This window comes from Lampris incognitus, chromosome 8 (genome assembly GCF_029633865.1).
Source record: "Lampris incognitus isolate fLamInc1 chromosome 8, fLamInc1.hap2, whole genome shotgun sequence".
Lineage (NCBI taxonomy): Eukaryota > Metazoa > Chordata > Actinopteri > Lampriformes > Lampridae > Lampris > Lampris incognitus.
In genome coordinates this window covers 23,058,854-23,070,939 of record NC_079218.1, presented here as the reverse complement: position 1 = coordinate 23,070,939, position 12,086 = coordinate 23,058,854, and the positions used below count along the sequence as shown (strand labels likewise).

The 12,086-nt window shown below is 43.2% G+C and overlaps 1 protein-coding gene across 2 annotated transcripts in view; it reads right to left on the bottom strand.

Moving 5' to 3' along the window:
- The window catches only part of zbtb16a (zinc finger and BTB domain containing 16a), a 145,163-nt gene extending 140,216 nt beyond the window's left edge, over positions 1 to 4,947 (bottom strand). Inside the window, exons 1-2 of one of the 2 annotated variants that reach the window (XM_056284713.1) lie at positions 4,759 to 4,947; positions 102 to 1,432 (exon numbers count right to left, since the gene is read on the bottom strand). In XM_056284713.1, the coding sequence (XP_056140688.1) occupies positions 102 to 1,339 (1,238 nt within the window). In that variant the 5' untranslated portion in view covers positions 1,340 to 1,432; positions 4,759 to 4,947. The remainder of the gene's footprint in view (positions 1 to 101; positions 1,433 to 4,758) is intronic. The other variant, XM_056284712.1, reaches the window with a different exon arrangement.
- Between the last annotated feature and the right edge of the window lie 7,139 nt (positions 4,948 to 12,086).

Below are 12,086 nucleotides of genomic sequence, written 5' to 3'. Positions count from 1 at the left end.
ACAGCATCCCTGAAATGCTAATAATAAACTACAAACAATGAAGGATAAGCCAATTAAGAAAAAGCTACTGAAAAAAACAAAACAACTTTCAACTGGCTTACCTGTGCTGTTCAACAGCTTCGTTATCTGGTAGTTCTGCACCGCATACGTTGCAACGTTCATGCTGGTTCCTGCTATCTGGTTTCATGCCCACCGCCAGCTCCCCAAGCTTGCTGAAGAATTCTCTCTGGATGAAGCTTTGTGGCAGGAGCCCCCCATAGGCGCTAAAGTCCATGGACATGGCCAAGGCCGGAGACATTGGGAGAGAGGAGGCCATGGAAACTGGCATGGACATCACACTATCTGTTTTATGGTTGGAGGGCAGGGAGTAGAGCGAGGCCAGGTGCTTTTCTGTCATCCCAGCCATGGCTTCCAGCCCCATCTGGCTGATGTCTGCCTGAGGGTCACCCATGCCTTCATCACGGATGTAATGCAGCTCGCGAGCACTGGTGATCACGCTGCTCCTGGTAGGTGTTCCGGGTCCATCTCTGTTCCTGTCCTCCCCACTTCTCTCTCCATTGCTGGAGGCACTGGACTCCATGTTGTGAGGGCTTTCGTTGCTGTTGCCACCCATGTCAACTTGCATCATCTCTGTTTTGATCTCGGTCATCAAGTGGTGGGAGTTGCCATGGCCTAGTTGCTCCCCCCCAAAGCCCTGCTGAAGAAGGGACTGGCCAATGCTCATGAGGCTGTCCACAGCGGCTTTGGTAGGGCTTAGGGTGGAGAGGCTGAAGGAGGTGGAAACAGAGGGACTCTGATCCACCACGCCAGCCAGGGTAGGGGCTTGCTGGGTACCCGACAGGAAGGGAGTCTCCATGGAATGCTTCTTGGAGTTCTTGCCTCCGTTTCGGCCCTTGCGCTCTTCATCATCCTCCGTGTTTCCATCATTGGCGTTGACCTCTGTGTCATTTTCATCTGATGACTGGATGGTCTCCAAGATCTTGAGGCATTGCTCTTCTAGGTACTCAATCTCTAGGATTTCCGCTGCATACAACAAGTCATCCAAGTCCTCCACCTTGGCTTGCAGCATGGCAGTGTAAGCATACTCCAAAATCTGCTGGAAGGTCTTTGGCGACAGAAAGTCCAGGGTGTAATGCTGGCTGCTACGGTGGAAGAGGATTTCAAACATTTTGCTGGTGCAGGCCAGTATGGTTCGGTGAGCGTGGAACTCCTGGCTGTCTACCATGATGACCACATCGCAGAGGGTCCCTGCCAGACGCATCTGGTTGGCCTTCTGCAGAAGGGCCGTCGGGTGGTTGGGGTTCTGAAGCTGGATCATACCAATTTTAGTTAAATCCATAATGTTGCTGCAATCCACAAGACCAACTCATGAGGCTTGCCTTTCCCGTTCAGCAGTATATTCAGCTTCCTTTGTAAACAAGATGAACTCTATCTGGAGGGTGCAGATAGAAAAAGGTTAACGTTAGTAAACTCTGATATGGCGTTAAAGTAAACTTTTAAGTCGTTTCACTTATCTTTTTCTTAGAACCTCAATGGAACGAACATTTTCTAAATGGCAGGCTTTCGTCTAGCTTGCTCTCTCATATAGAATCATTTGAGCAACAATTCCAAAATATTCACAAAACTTCAGTCCATAAAACGAAACGTTAATAAAAACATCAAACAAAACACAGATTTTATCAACTGACCTAAAAAAATACCATCTGTTTATTGGGCAATGATAACAATAGCATGAGAAAGTCAGTGATAATTCAGATTCAAGAGCTGCAATAGTGAGACTTTCAGTCAGTGGCATCGTTTAAAATGAGAATAATAGTGTCGAGCTCCCCAGCAAAAATGACTTGGGGAGGGGGTGCTTGTAAAAGCAACAAAAAGATTTGAAAAGACACATCAACCTCATCAACATATTGATTTATGAGAATATATATATATATCATTTTGTTTTATGTACAATTCGCCAGATCGTTTCAGTGGAAGGTAACTCTAATTGAGGGCATGAGGCAAAATCGCAGACACATTGTTGAGAAAGACCATCAATACTGCCCCTTTCTGAAATGAAATCTTACTCAGTATTCCCATCACAGAAAAGAGCAGAGGAGGGGTAAAGTGGTGAGCGGTGGCCTGAAATGGTACGAAGGGAAGAGGAGGCACACACACACACACACACACACACACACACACACACACACACACACACACACACACACTTAACTGCACAAACAAGATTATTTTGTACACGTTCATACAAATAAACATATCATTGATCGGCACACCAAATTCCTCACAGCCCAGCAGGTCTGCACGCTCCTCTAGTCTAGACTAACGTGTAGCTGAAGGCCACGCGTTGTGCAATGACATACTAATAAATTAAACGGGCTTAAGCAATTACTGAAAAATGAGGTATGTGATGAATGAAATGCCGCATCAGACAAAACGTCTTGCCAACCCGTTTTGCTTGCGGATGACACGACCGCTGATACTACAGGCCACAACGCTGCCCTCGCCAGCGCGTCACGCACCTTCCTACGTATCGATGCAACTAATTATAACGCCAGCTCGTTTAACGCACCGCTTTAGCAGGAGCACGCGTCCACGTCGTCATTTAGTGCGTTAACCCTAAATTCAAAACCTTATTGAGCCCAAATCATAGAGGAATCCAGCAATGAAGAAGAAGAAAAAAAGTTTGGCAGCACTTTCTCCCACCTTCCCGCCTGACTGAGAACAATATTAACACGATTTAGACCAAGACCCCCCCCCACACCACCATGCACCGACACATACGCGCGCTCTCCCAGGAGGGGGGGGGGGACTCAAAACTTCAAAGTTCCCCTTCCGATTTCTACAGCGATATGGAAAACCCCCATGTATAGACCACGAGCGCATTAATAAGGAGATGTTCGCATAGGTGAGCTATTAAAACCTTACTAGGCGTTTGTAACACAAGACACGGGGCAGACTGGCCAAACTACGATTGAAGAAAGAAAGGAAAAAAGAAAAGAAACAGAGGTTATCATAACGAGTGTCAGTCTAACCTGACATTCAGCGTGAGGTCATGGCTAAAACAAATTATCTTAATTCAGGAATGCCAAGAGCTGCAATTTATGACCCTGCGAATTATCAATGCCTGTTGCACCGGGAGGGTGTTACGGTTGTTCAATTGTTGCGCAGAAGAGAGAGAGAGAGAGAGAGAGAGAGAGAGAGAGAGAGAGAGAGAGAGAGAGAGAGAGAGAGAGAGAGAGAGAGAGAGAGAGAGAGAGAGAGAGAGAGAGAGAGAAAGGGGGGGGAGAAACACCATTTGAAACTTGCTGGGTTAGGGCACTTTAAAGCGTTAGCGCTTATTTTTAAAGGACAGCGTCTTGTGCGTCTAGACAGCGCGCTAATATTGGCTGGGGGGGCGGGGGCAGTATACAGTGAACCGTGCTTTACGAGAAACCCAGCGGCGGCTATTTACTGTGAAAATAACGATTTCGGCTAACTGACAATCGTCCAACTGGCTTCGTTAACTGAAACGCAGCATAAATCAATCAGATCTCTACGACGACGTCCAACCGGAGCTGGTTGTCTGCAATCGTCGCGCGCGCGCTTGGCGAGCCAGTGACAAATAAATCAAACAGCGGTGTCTACCAAGTGCTGAAGCTTAGGTCAGGATAACGCGCTGATCAATTTTAAAAAAAATAAAATTAAAAATTCTCACAGAATTAACAGTGCGCTATTTAACCCCCTGCAATCAGAGATTTCAGAGTCTGGTGCTAAAAAGTAGATCAGATCGCTGCGCTTGCGATTAACGCACAGGTGGAAATGTTTGATCACGGCTAGAATACCCGCGTCTAAACGCGTTTTAATTAGGCAGAGAAGCCACATCTCTCTCTCTCTCTCTCTCTCTCTCTATCTCTCGAGATGAAAGCAGAGAAAGGAAGCGAGAGGAGAGATCAGGCTGCCTCGATAACAAATCAATTTTGCCATTGCATCTGATAGGGTTTCTGCACCCGGTTGGCTGTGCGTAGCGTTTATTACTAACAGGCAGTTTACGTGGCGAGGAATCGAAGATTTAACCGCCGCCAGTCAGTCCAAGTCTCCATGCCAACTGCACACAGCGCACATCAGTCAGCGAACGTGGAGATGGATAGTTGAGAGACCACCGTCCCCAGTATTGATGATCATGATGTCATCATGCCCAAATGAGCAACACAAGTGCGTGCAGTCGGAAACTCAAGGACGGCGAGCGTCCGTGTGTCTGCAACGCGTCTCCATCAAAACGGGGCAAACGCTATTTCTCACATAAACTCACATGGAGAAGCGTCACAACGCTGTCTGGCTGCCCGCGTTGAGCCAGACCTCACGTTCCCCTTGCTGCGATCTCCCGAATACTAAAACAGACAGGCTACGTCAACCTAACCTCTCAACAATACCGGGCGCTAATGGAAACTTCCAACACCTTGCGGCGCAATCAATGACTCGCGGATGAATTGCGGGTAAACAAACACTTGGTGATAATGTTCCGCTCCAGCGCGCTGCGATGCTCATCCCAACTTGCTTGGCCACGATACTTTGCGACAACTCGTTACGCCGCTGTTGAGGTGACGTGAGGTTGAACAGGGTCAGCCCAACATTTACTAGATTAAAATGCACACAACAACAAAACAAAACATTCGCGTTATGAATGAAAGTACAGAGAGAAAACACTGATAGGCACATGCAGAGAAGTGGGTCTGTTGCTGCCGGTGGCAATTAGCTGCGTGCCCGTCTTTTGGTACTCACCTAAGTTGCACGTTTTGACTCCGTATTTGTGGGCACTGGGGCTACAGCATAGTAACGCAGTTCGCAGCACCCGCTCTCACACACGCACTAACTCCTTTCTTCTTTCGGGTGAGCAAATCAACACACCGGTGACGTCAGCGCACCGAGGCAGTCGGCGCTCCACTGAATTCATGCAAACACTGAGAAAGTGAGACACCTAGGGGGCTGTCTAATGTTAAACGTGTACGTTACACGACGGCAATTAAGGAGAGAGAGGGGGGGGGAGAGAGAGATATTAATATCCCCCTGAATACACGTTATATTATGAAGGACATCTCTACCGCAAACTCCACAACACCTGCAACGTCAAACTAAAACAGCGACTGCGATATCGACAATATCGATCCCACATGAAATCGAGAAGGAAATGACAAGAATAAGAAAGTTCATGGGGGGGGGGGTGCACGAACAATTTCAACAGTTTGGAAACCCACGAAGCTGGAAGTTCGTCCTTTTTTATGTGCAACCGGTTGTCTCAAGGTCAAGTTTTCAACAACCTGAGCCGGACTTATGCACATCTTAGTGGTCAGGAAGTCCACACTGCACCACCACACTTGCAATTGCCAAACTGAAAAGTTGCACAGATACGTGTTGTCACCATAGGACTTAATGGTGACGCAGACAGCAAGTACTGAATGGGTCCTGTTGTGACCAGCTGTTGTGTGATGGTGCTGTGTTTGCTGGGGAGTAATTGTGGTCACTTCAAAATGTCCTGTTCCTACTATTGAGCTTTTGGGACACCGGAAAGTAATAGTGCCTTTAATGTTAGCAATCCTGGCCCTGATACAGGTCAATGTGGCTAAAAAACCACATATTTGAAATTAAGGAAAAAAAAGAAAATCCCATCAGTGGGTGACTCAATGGACTCGTTTAATATTCAGTTTCAGGATTTTTCAGAGGCATGGTTTTCTGCTCTAAGGAATTATTGCACTGGTATTGCTTATAAGTCCTAGCACCCCTGTTTCTTAACAACAAAAGACACTGGTAGAAGCCGTCTTGAATGGATCAGCACTACAGTGAGTGAAAGAAACTTCAAAAAGCCCTTCCCTTCTCAAATCATTCTCTAAAGAAGTTAAAATCAATACTCCATCTCAATGGTGCATTTGTTAGGATTTTCCACTTAAGTAATTCAGTAGCTCACTATGAAGGCAGGGAGACATAGGAGGCTCTTACATTTAGACAGATTATGCCCTGCAACTGCTAACGGCTACCGAACTCTGCAGAGAGGAAGAAGCTGACATTCAGACTAGAATTTACATCCATTTAAGATAACCTGAAATCAGCATTGCTTTCCACAGTCACTTTAAACCTTTTTTTAGCCATTCAGGAATGATCTAATGAAACATAGGCGAGTCCTACTCGTAAGTGAAATCCATACAGCGATGACTGACTGGACACAGCTTGCGAGGCTTCTGACCAGCAGGGACCATCTCAGTAACTTTGACTGAATCTTTATGCCGATTATCTCACAAAGGTCTAGATAAAACTCATAAACAAACAGGAAAATGGAAACAGTTGAGGTGCAACCACATTTTCCCACTAATATAGAAATGTAGTTTTCTCAGCACACGCTATTCAAAGCTTGTTTTAATGGTTTTTGTACACCTAGGACCTCAGAATCAACTCTGTCATGCCACCTTCAAAACTTCTCAGATGACTGCTTGATTGCAGGATGCATCCGTAAGAATGAGGAAGAGGAGTGCAGAAGTTTCTTGGGGAGTTTTGTTGCCCGGCCTAAAGATAGCCACATGCAGCTCCACATCTCTTCGGCAAAGAAGGTCATAGTGGACTGACACCTGTCACCATCCAGGAAGAGCGTGAGGAGGTTTTGGACTTTCATATCAGCACTGACTGGTCAGACTGGTCCGACAGCACAGCTGCACTCAACTAGAAACAACATAGTAAGGTGTCCTTCTTGAGGAGTCATAGGGCATTTTACTGCATGAAACAAAGTACTCACTGCCTTTTATCAACCAGTGGTGTCCAGAGAACTAAACTCGGCTGATGTGTGCAGGGGAAGCATTTTAAGGTGAAGCTTGCAGGCAGGCTCAAATAACTTGTTAAAAAGAGGGAAACCTTGTCAGAGGTGAGCCTGGACTCCCCGGAGTAAGTAATAGAGGGGAGGATAAGGTCCAAACTGCACTGTCTTGAACACTGTCAACTTGCATCCTCTACATGCAGCCACAGAGCCATGTTTAGCCCATGGATAATTCCCCTGAGGTTCACTAAGAAACACTTCAAGTGTTTGTTAATGCATTTAACCAAACAACTCTTCCTGCAATACAGGCTTAGCCTCAGCAAACTAGTAGGGTGTTGAAGCCCAGATGCAAGCAAAGTCCCTACAACAAAAAAACTGCCCAGGACAATTTCTTGCCCATTCCTTTGTTGCTGTGTAAATTTGACCTGCATGCAAACTTATGCTCATTGTCTCCACATTTCTTTCTGTCACTGTATTTGAGCTAGAACATATTTCTGTACATGATGCTATTTGTAAATGTAGATGCAGCAAACTACATTTCATTTTTGCTGTATCACTGCCGAATGTGAGTGTTACATCTACGCATTTATTTGGTAAAGTGCATTTTTAATAATGCACATGCATCCTCCAATAGAACACACAGTCCAAAAGGCTTGCAGATTAGATTTGCAGGTCTGGGCACGTGTGCACAGCCAGCAGTGCACGTACAGTCCATATATCAAATAATCTGGAGTTAAATAGGTTTTACTTTACAAATCAGGAAATTGTAGATATTTGCTTGCCTGTACATCTGTCAACAAAGAGTTTGTATCTGAATTTTCTCATTCTTTTTTTAAGTATCATTGATGTTATTTTATTGTAATTATTTATTGTCCCACACTTTTTAATGATCTCAACTCGCTTAACTTGTCCTCTATATCCCTTTCACTGCTGCTAAAATGGCCCACTAACGCCACGGGAATACCTTTTATTGAATCTGATCGCTGAAGATGTGAATTCAAACAGCACTTTTCATGTTTCCATGAAAACGGTGACCATAAGCAGTCATGGTAAAAAGTAAGCGCAGTCAGAATGAATCAGGAATATGGACTCTTATTACGTAGGAGACACATATCTACTAAAATGTCCCCACCAATTTCTAGAGTTGCAATACAAAGATCTTTCATACTTGTATTAGTCTGTATTCATGTAATGCTTACAAAGTAGAGTTACCTAGGCCATCTATTATGCAGCTGTTTTGTGGTTGATAAAAGCATATTCTCTTATATCCCCTCCTCTGAACATTATCAAATGGATTTAATTCATTACCGGGTTTTGCCTCTTTTACATTAACCAAATTTCAGGTAAGCTGGAGTGGACAAAAGCATTGGTTCTGTAAAGTGGGGCATAAGAGAGGGTACATTTGCGTGTCTGTTTTGTTTAAAGACATGAGAGAACTAATATATGCAAATGCCGCACAAAAGGAAGACAGAAAGGATCCCACATTATTATTATTGGGAAAATTCATTTCTTTTAACAACAGAAGCCTACATTGGTAAGTGAGAAAATCCCCTTTTTACAAAACAAGAACTAACACGGTTAATATTAGGTGAATTCATGAGTTGAAAATTTTAGGAAATGTTGAAAACAGACACACATACAAAACAATGCAACAATATGAAAAATATGTCCAGACCAGCTTCCTTAGTGAACCCATGCTTATGAGAATGAAGTTGAAAACAAGTAAACTTTATGATTAAACAAGATGCAGTTCATATTGGCTAGGAGCATGAACATTTGCTAAAACATTGATTGTGTGTCAGAGGCTCACATAGTCCTGCCTTTAACATAACACTTGCCGGTTTCATGTCAACACAAAATGAAGGGTGCCCGATGCAACGTCAGACAGATATTACGACTATATGACACTTTCAGTGGAAATGCAAAAGCTAGGAGGATTGTACGCATATCAGCAAGAAAACAGCACAATGTTAAATACACATTCTGTAGGATACAGTCCACGTTTTCCTATTTGTTTTCCCCAAACATCATCGGTATGTTGTCAAACCAGGTTCCAGTATGCAACAAGCTTGAAACTCCACATCATGCAGTAATTAGCCACACATTTAAGAGCTGTATCAAAACGGAGTGCGTGCATGGGGTTGAAGGTTTTTTTCTTTGGGTTTTTTTTTTTTTAGGGAAATCTCGTTTCCCCTAAAATACAGTGGTGCTCTGGGAATTTTTAGATTAATCCGAGCAGGGATCATAGAGTGCTTTATCACCTTTGAGCTGCATGCTGTGCAGGCTCTATGCAGGCTTACCCAGGGATAAAGAAAAAGGCACTGCCTTAATCAGGCAGTAATCCCCCGTTTTACCGGAGGAAAGGAAGAGGAGAGCTAAATCACAAAACCATATTATTGCTACACAAACTACCCTAAAGCAAAAAATAAATAAATAAATAAATAGACAGATAAAAAATAGTAGCTGGCTTGTGGAAGTTCGGGTTCGATGCACAATTTAGAGATGGGACCACTCAGTTATTTCTATTATTCAATAGGTGTTCTGGTACTGTTCGGTCCGAGCTTATGGACTCAGAATGGCCACTCCGCTTATGTCTAGAAAAAAGGTGATCGACTGTCAATGAATACATTATCTGCAGTAAGGGAGCTACAGGTTCAGCTGAACAAATACTTAAAACTACATTTTCTTCTTCTAACAAGGAATGGCTCAATCAGGGTGTTATCCCCGACCTGTGCTAAAAATTGGAAAAGTGATCATTTTGGTAATGGTTGCAGTAAGATTACCAAGCATACATTTTCACACCAATTACAAGTTTTCTCATTTAAACTATCAGGCTAATTACTGTGATAAGGCCCAATCTCCTTATTAAGGCCAAGAGATAATTAGAGCATTCAGACTTATCAAACACAGCTTATCACAAGGATACTTGAGATGGGGAAAGAGATTGGTCGAAAAATCAAACCAAAAACGCCTCAAGGTATGTAATTCATTTGCCTGGTAGAAAATTCCTACTTGAATTTGTTGCAGCTGTGGCAGGCTGTCGGCCGGCTGTGTGGCTGGCCGGTGGCACATTTTTTCAATGGGTGGTCAAGGCTTTTCCTGGCTTTTCAAGAAGCTTAGGAGATAACATTACTCATGGGTTTGGCTTCACTTGATGAGGAGGATTTAAAGACGCTAAAAGATCACACGATACATTTAAGGAAAAATCAAGCCTTATATAAGCCACTCTCTATAACAGGAAAAAACATTTTTTTAATCTAAGTCCAATTAAAATTGCATCAAAATAGCAACGTGTGGAAAATATTATTTTTCCCTTTTGGGAGCCCAAAAAGGCAACTTAGATGTAAAATGAAGAAATTCAATGTGCAAGGAAAATGTGAGAAATATTTATGACTTAATGAGGGGAAGTATTATGGGTTAACATGTACATTGCTCTGCTGACCAGAAATCCTACTATTGTCTGTGTCCAGTGGAAGCATGGCGCATAAAGGACATGGAGTGGGGGTTAGGTATGGGCCCCACACAGTGGATCTTTGTGAAACTCTGTTCATACAGCCGGTGTGAATGGACTCTTTTTACACTTGTGTAAACCTGGGGGCGTCTCCGGCACTAAGGCCACGCCTCTCTAACCCCTGACCCTCACCTTTGACCTTTAGTGGATTTGGTGGGGAACAACCTTTTGCTAGCCATGTGCTCAAAGCAAGGCAAAAAAAAAATCACTTTGTTGGGATTTAGTTTTTCCACCTACAAAATGTATAAACTTACAACGTGAAAATTAACTTTAGAATATTAGTTTGTCATAGTTAAGATGTGCAAAATCACAAAAATAAATACAATCCAAAATGTCTTTTTCTCCACATGGCCAAATGTTTTATTGTTAAACATCTTGTAGGAGCAATTAAGAGTCCCTTAACAACTTGTATTCATTCCTGGGGTGTTTTTTTATAACACAATCTCTAGTTTTATTCACTATAACACTCATACAAAGCGATTTCAAGTCAGAGCCTTTCTGACCCTTGAATGACCATACTCTACACATGTTTGCCATGTATCAGGTTTGCCCACTCCCATGCACTCAATGTCTAATCTCAAAGAATGGCCAAACCTGCCTCAGGTTAATGGGTGAAATGGCTATGTTGACCTAGGTGTTTTATTTACCAAGTGCCTATTTACTTCTCCATTCCAAGCCTTCACCTGTGCACTTAGAGGACAAACTACAGCAGTTAAGAGAATCCCCTGGATCAATACTCCTCTTGTCTTGTCTGACCAACAGAATGGCAGCCTGACAAACTGGATTTGTGTGGTCAGTTTCAGGTGAACAGTACCTTGACCTTAGCTTTAGTAATCACTTTTCAGATAGACAATAATATGCTATGACAGTGATGGCGATATTTGGATTTCACAACAATGGTTCCGCAAAAAAAAATAAAAATCTTGTTCCCAACACAGTAAATAGACAAATAATCTGGATATACACCCTGTGTTATGTGAAGTCAAATTGCTCTTAATGACTTTTTGCTGAGTACCTTATTTGTCCATTGAAGCAACACCACAGCCATAAGAACTTGTATTATTCATAATCTTGACTAACCCTTTAAGGTAATCCTTAAGGGTTACTCAAGACAAATTTTCAACCACTGCATATATAAAAAGCAGGCAATGGCTAAATCTGCTCTTGGATTAGTGACTTTAAAGCCTCTGTATGTATGACCATTTGAATATGATTTTAAGTAAATTGTGAGCAAAAACATAAAAACTACAAACTAAAATAATATATCGCTGCATGAGATAAATGATAAGCATTTGTTTAAATGTACGTGTGAATACGCCAGGCCAACTCAACCTTCCAGGCAACCAAGGCTTTTCTTGGTGTCCGCCTCCAGCTGACTAATATGCTTTCTTTGTTCGCCTCAATGTGCCACAAATACCTGGACACAGATACTTGAAGCAAGATGTGACCTTACACTGCAAAGTAAACATTCCTTAGCCTGAAAAGTGTGGAAGTACAAGTGTGTGCATGATGATGCTTTTTATTAAAGGTAATGTGACCGGTTATTTACTTGCCCGGTGTACTGCACCACAAGGCGACGTCACTAACCGCTCGGCTAAAGGGTCAGACCCGTAAGCTGGGGGCTAACGTCTTATTAGTAGTTTACAGTAAGAGAGCATCGACTTGATGATTATATATATATGTATGCAAAATATGATAAGAATTATCGCAACTGGCTCACCTTTACAGTTACTCGCCCCTGTGCCATCTTTGAGCCAGTGGCATCACTCTCGCCTTCTTTCCCTCCCTCAAGGCACCTCC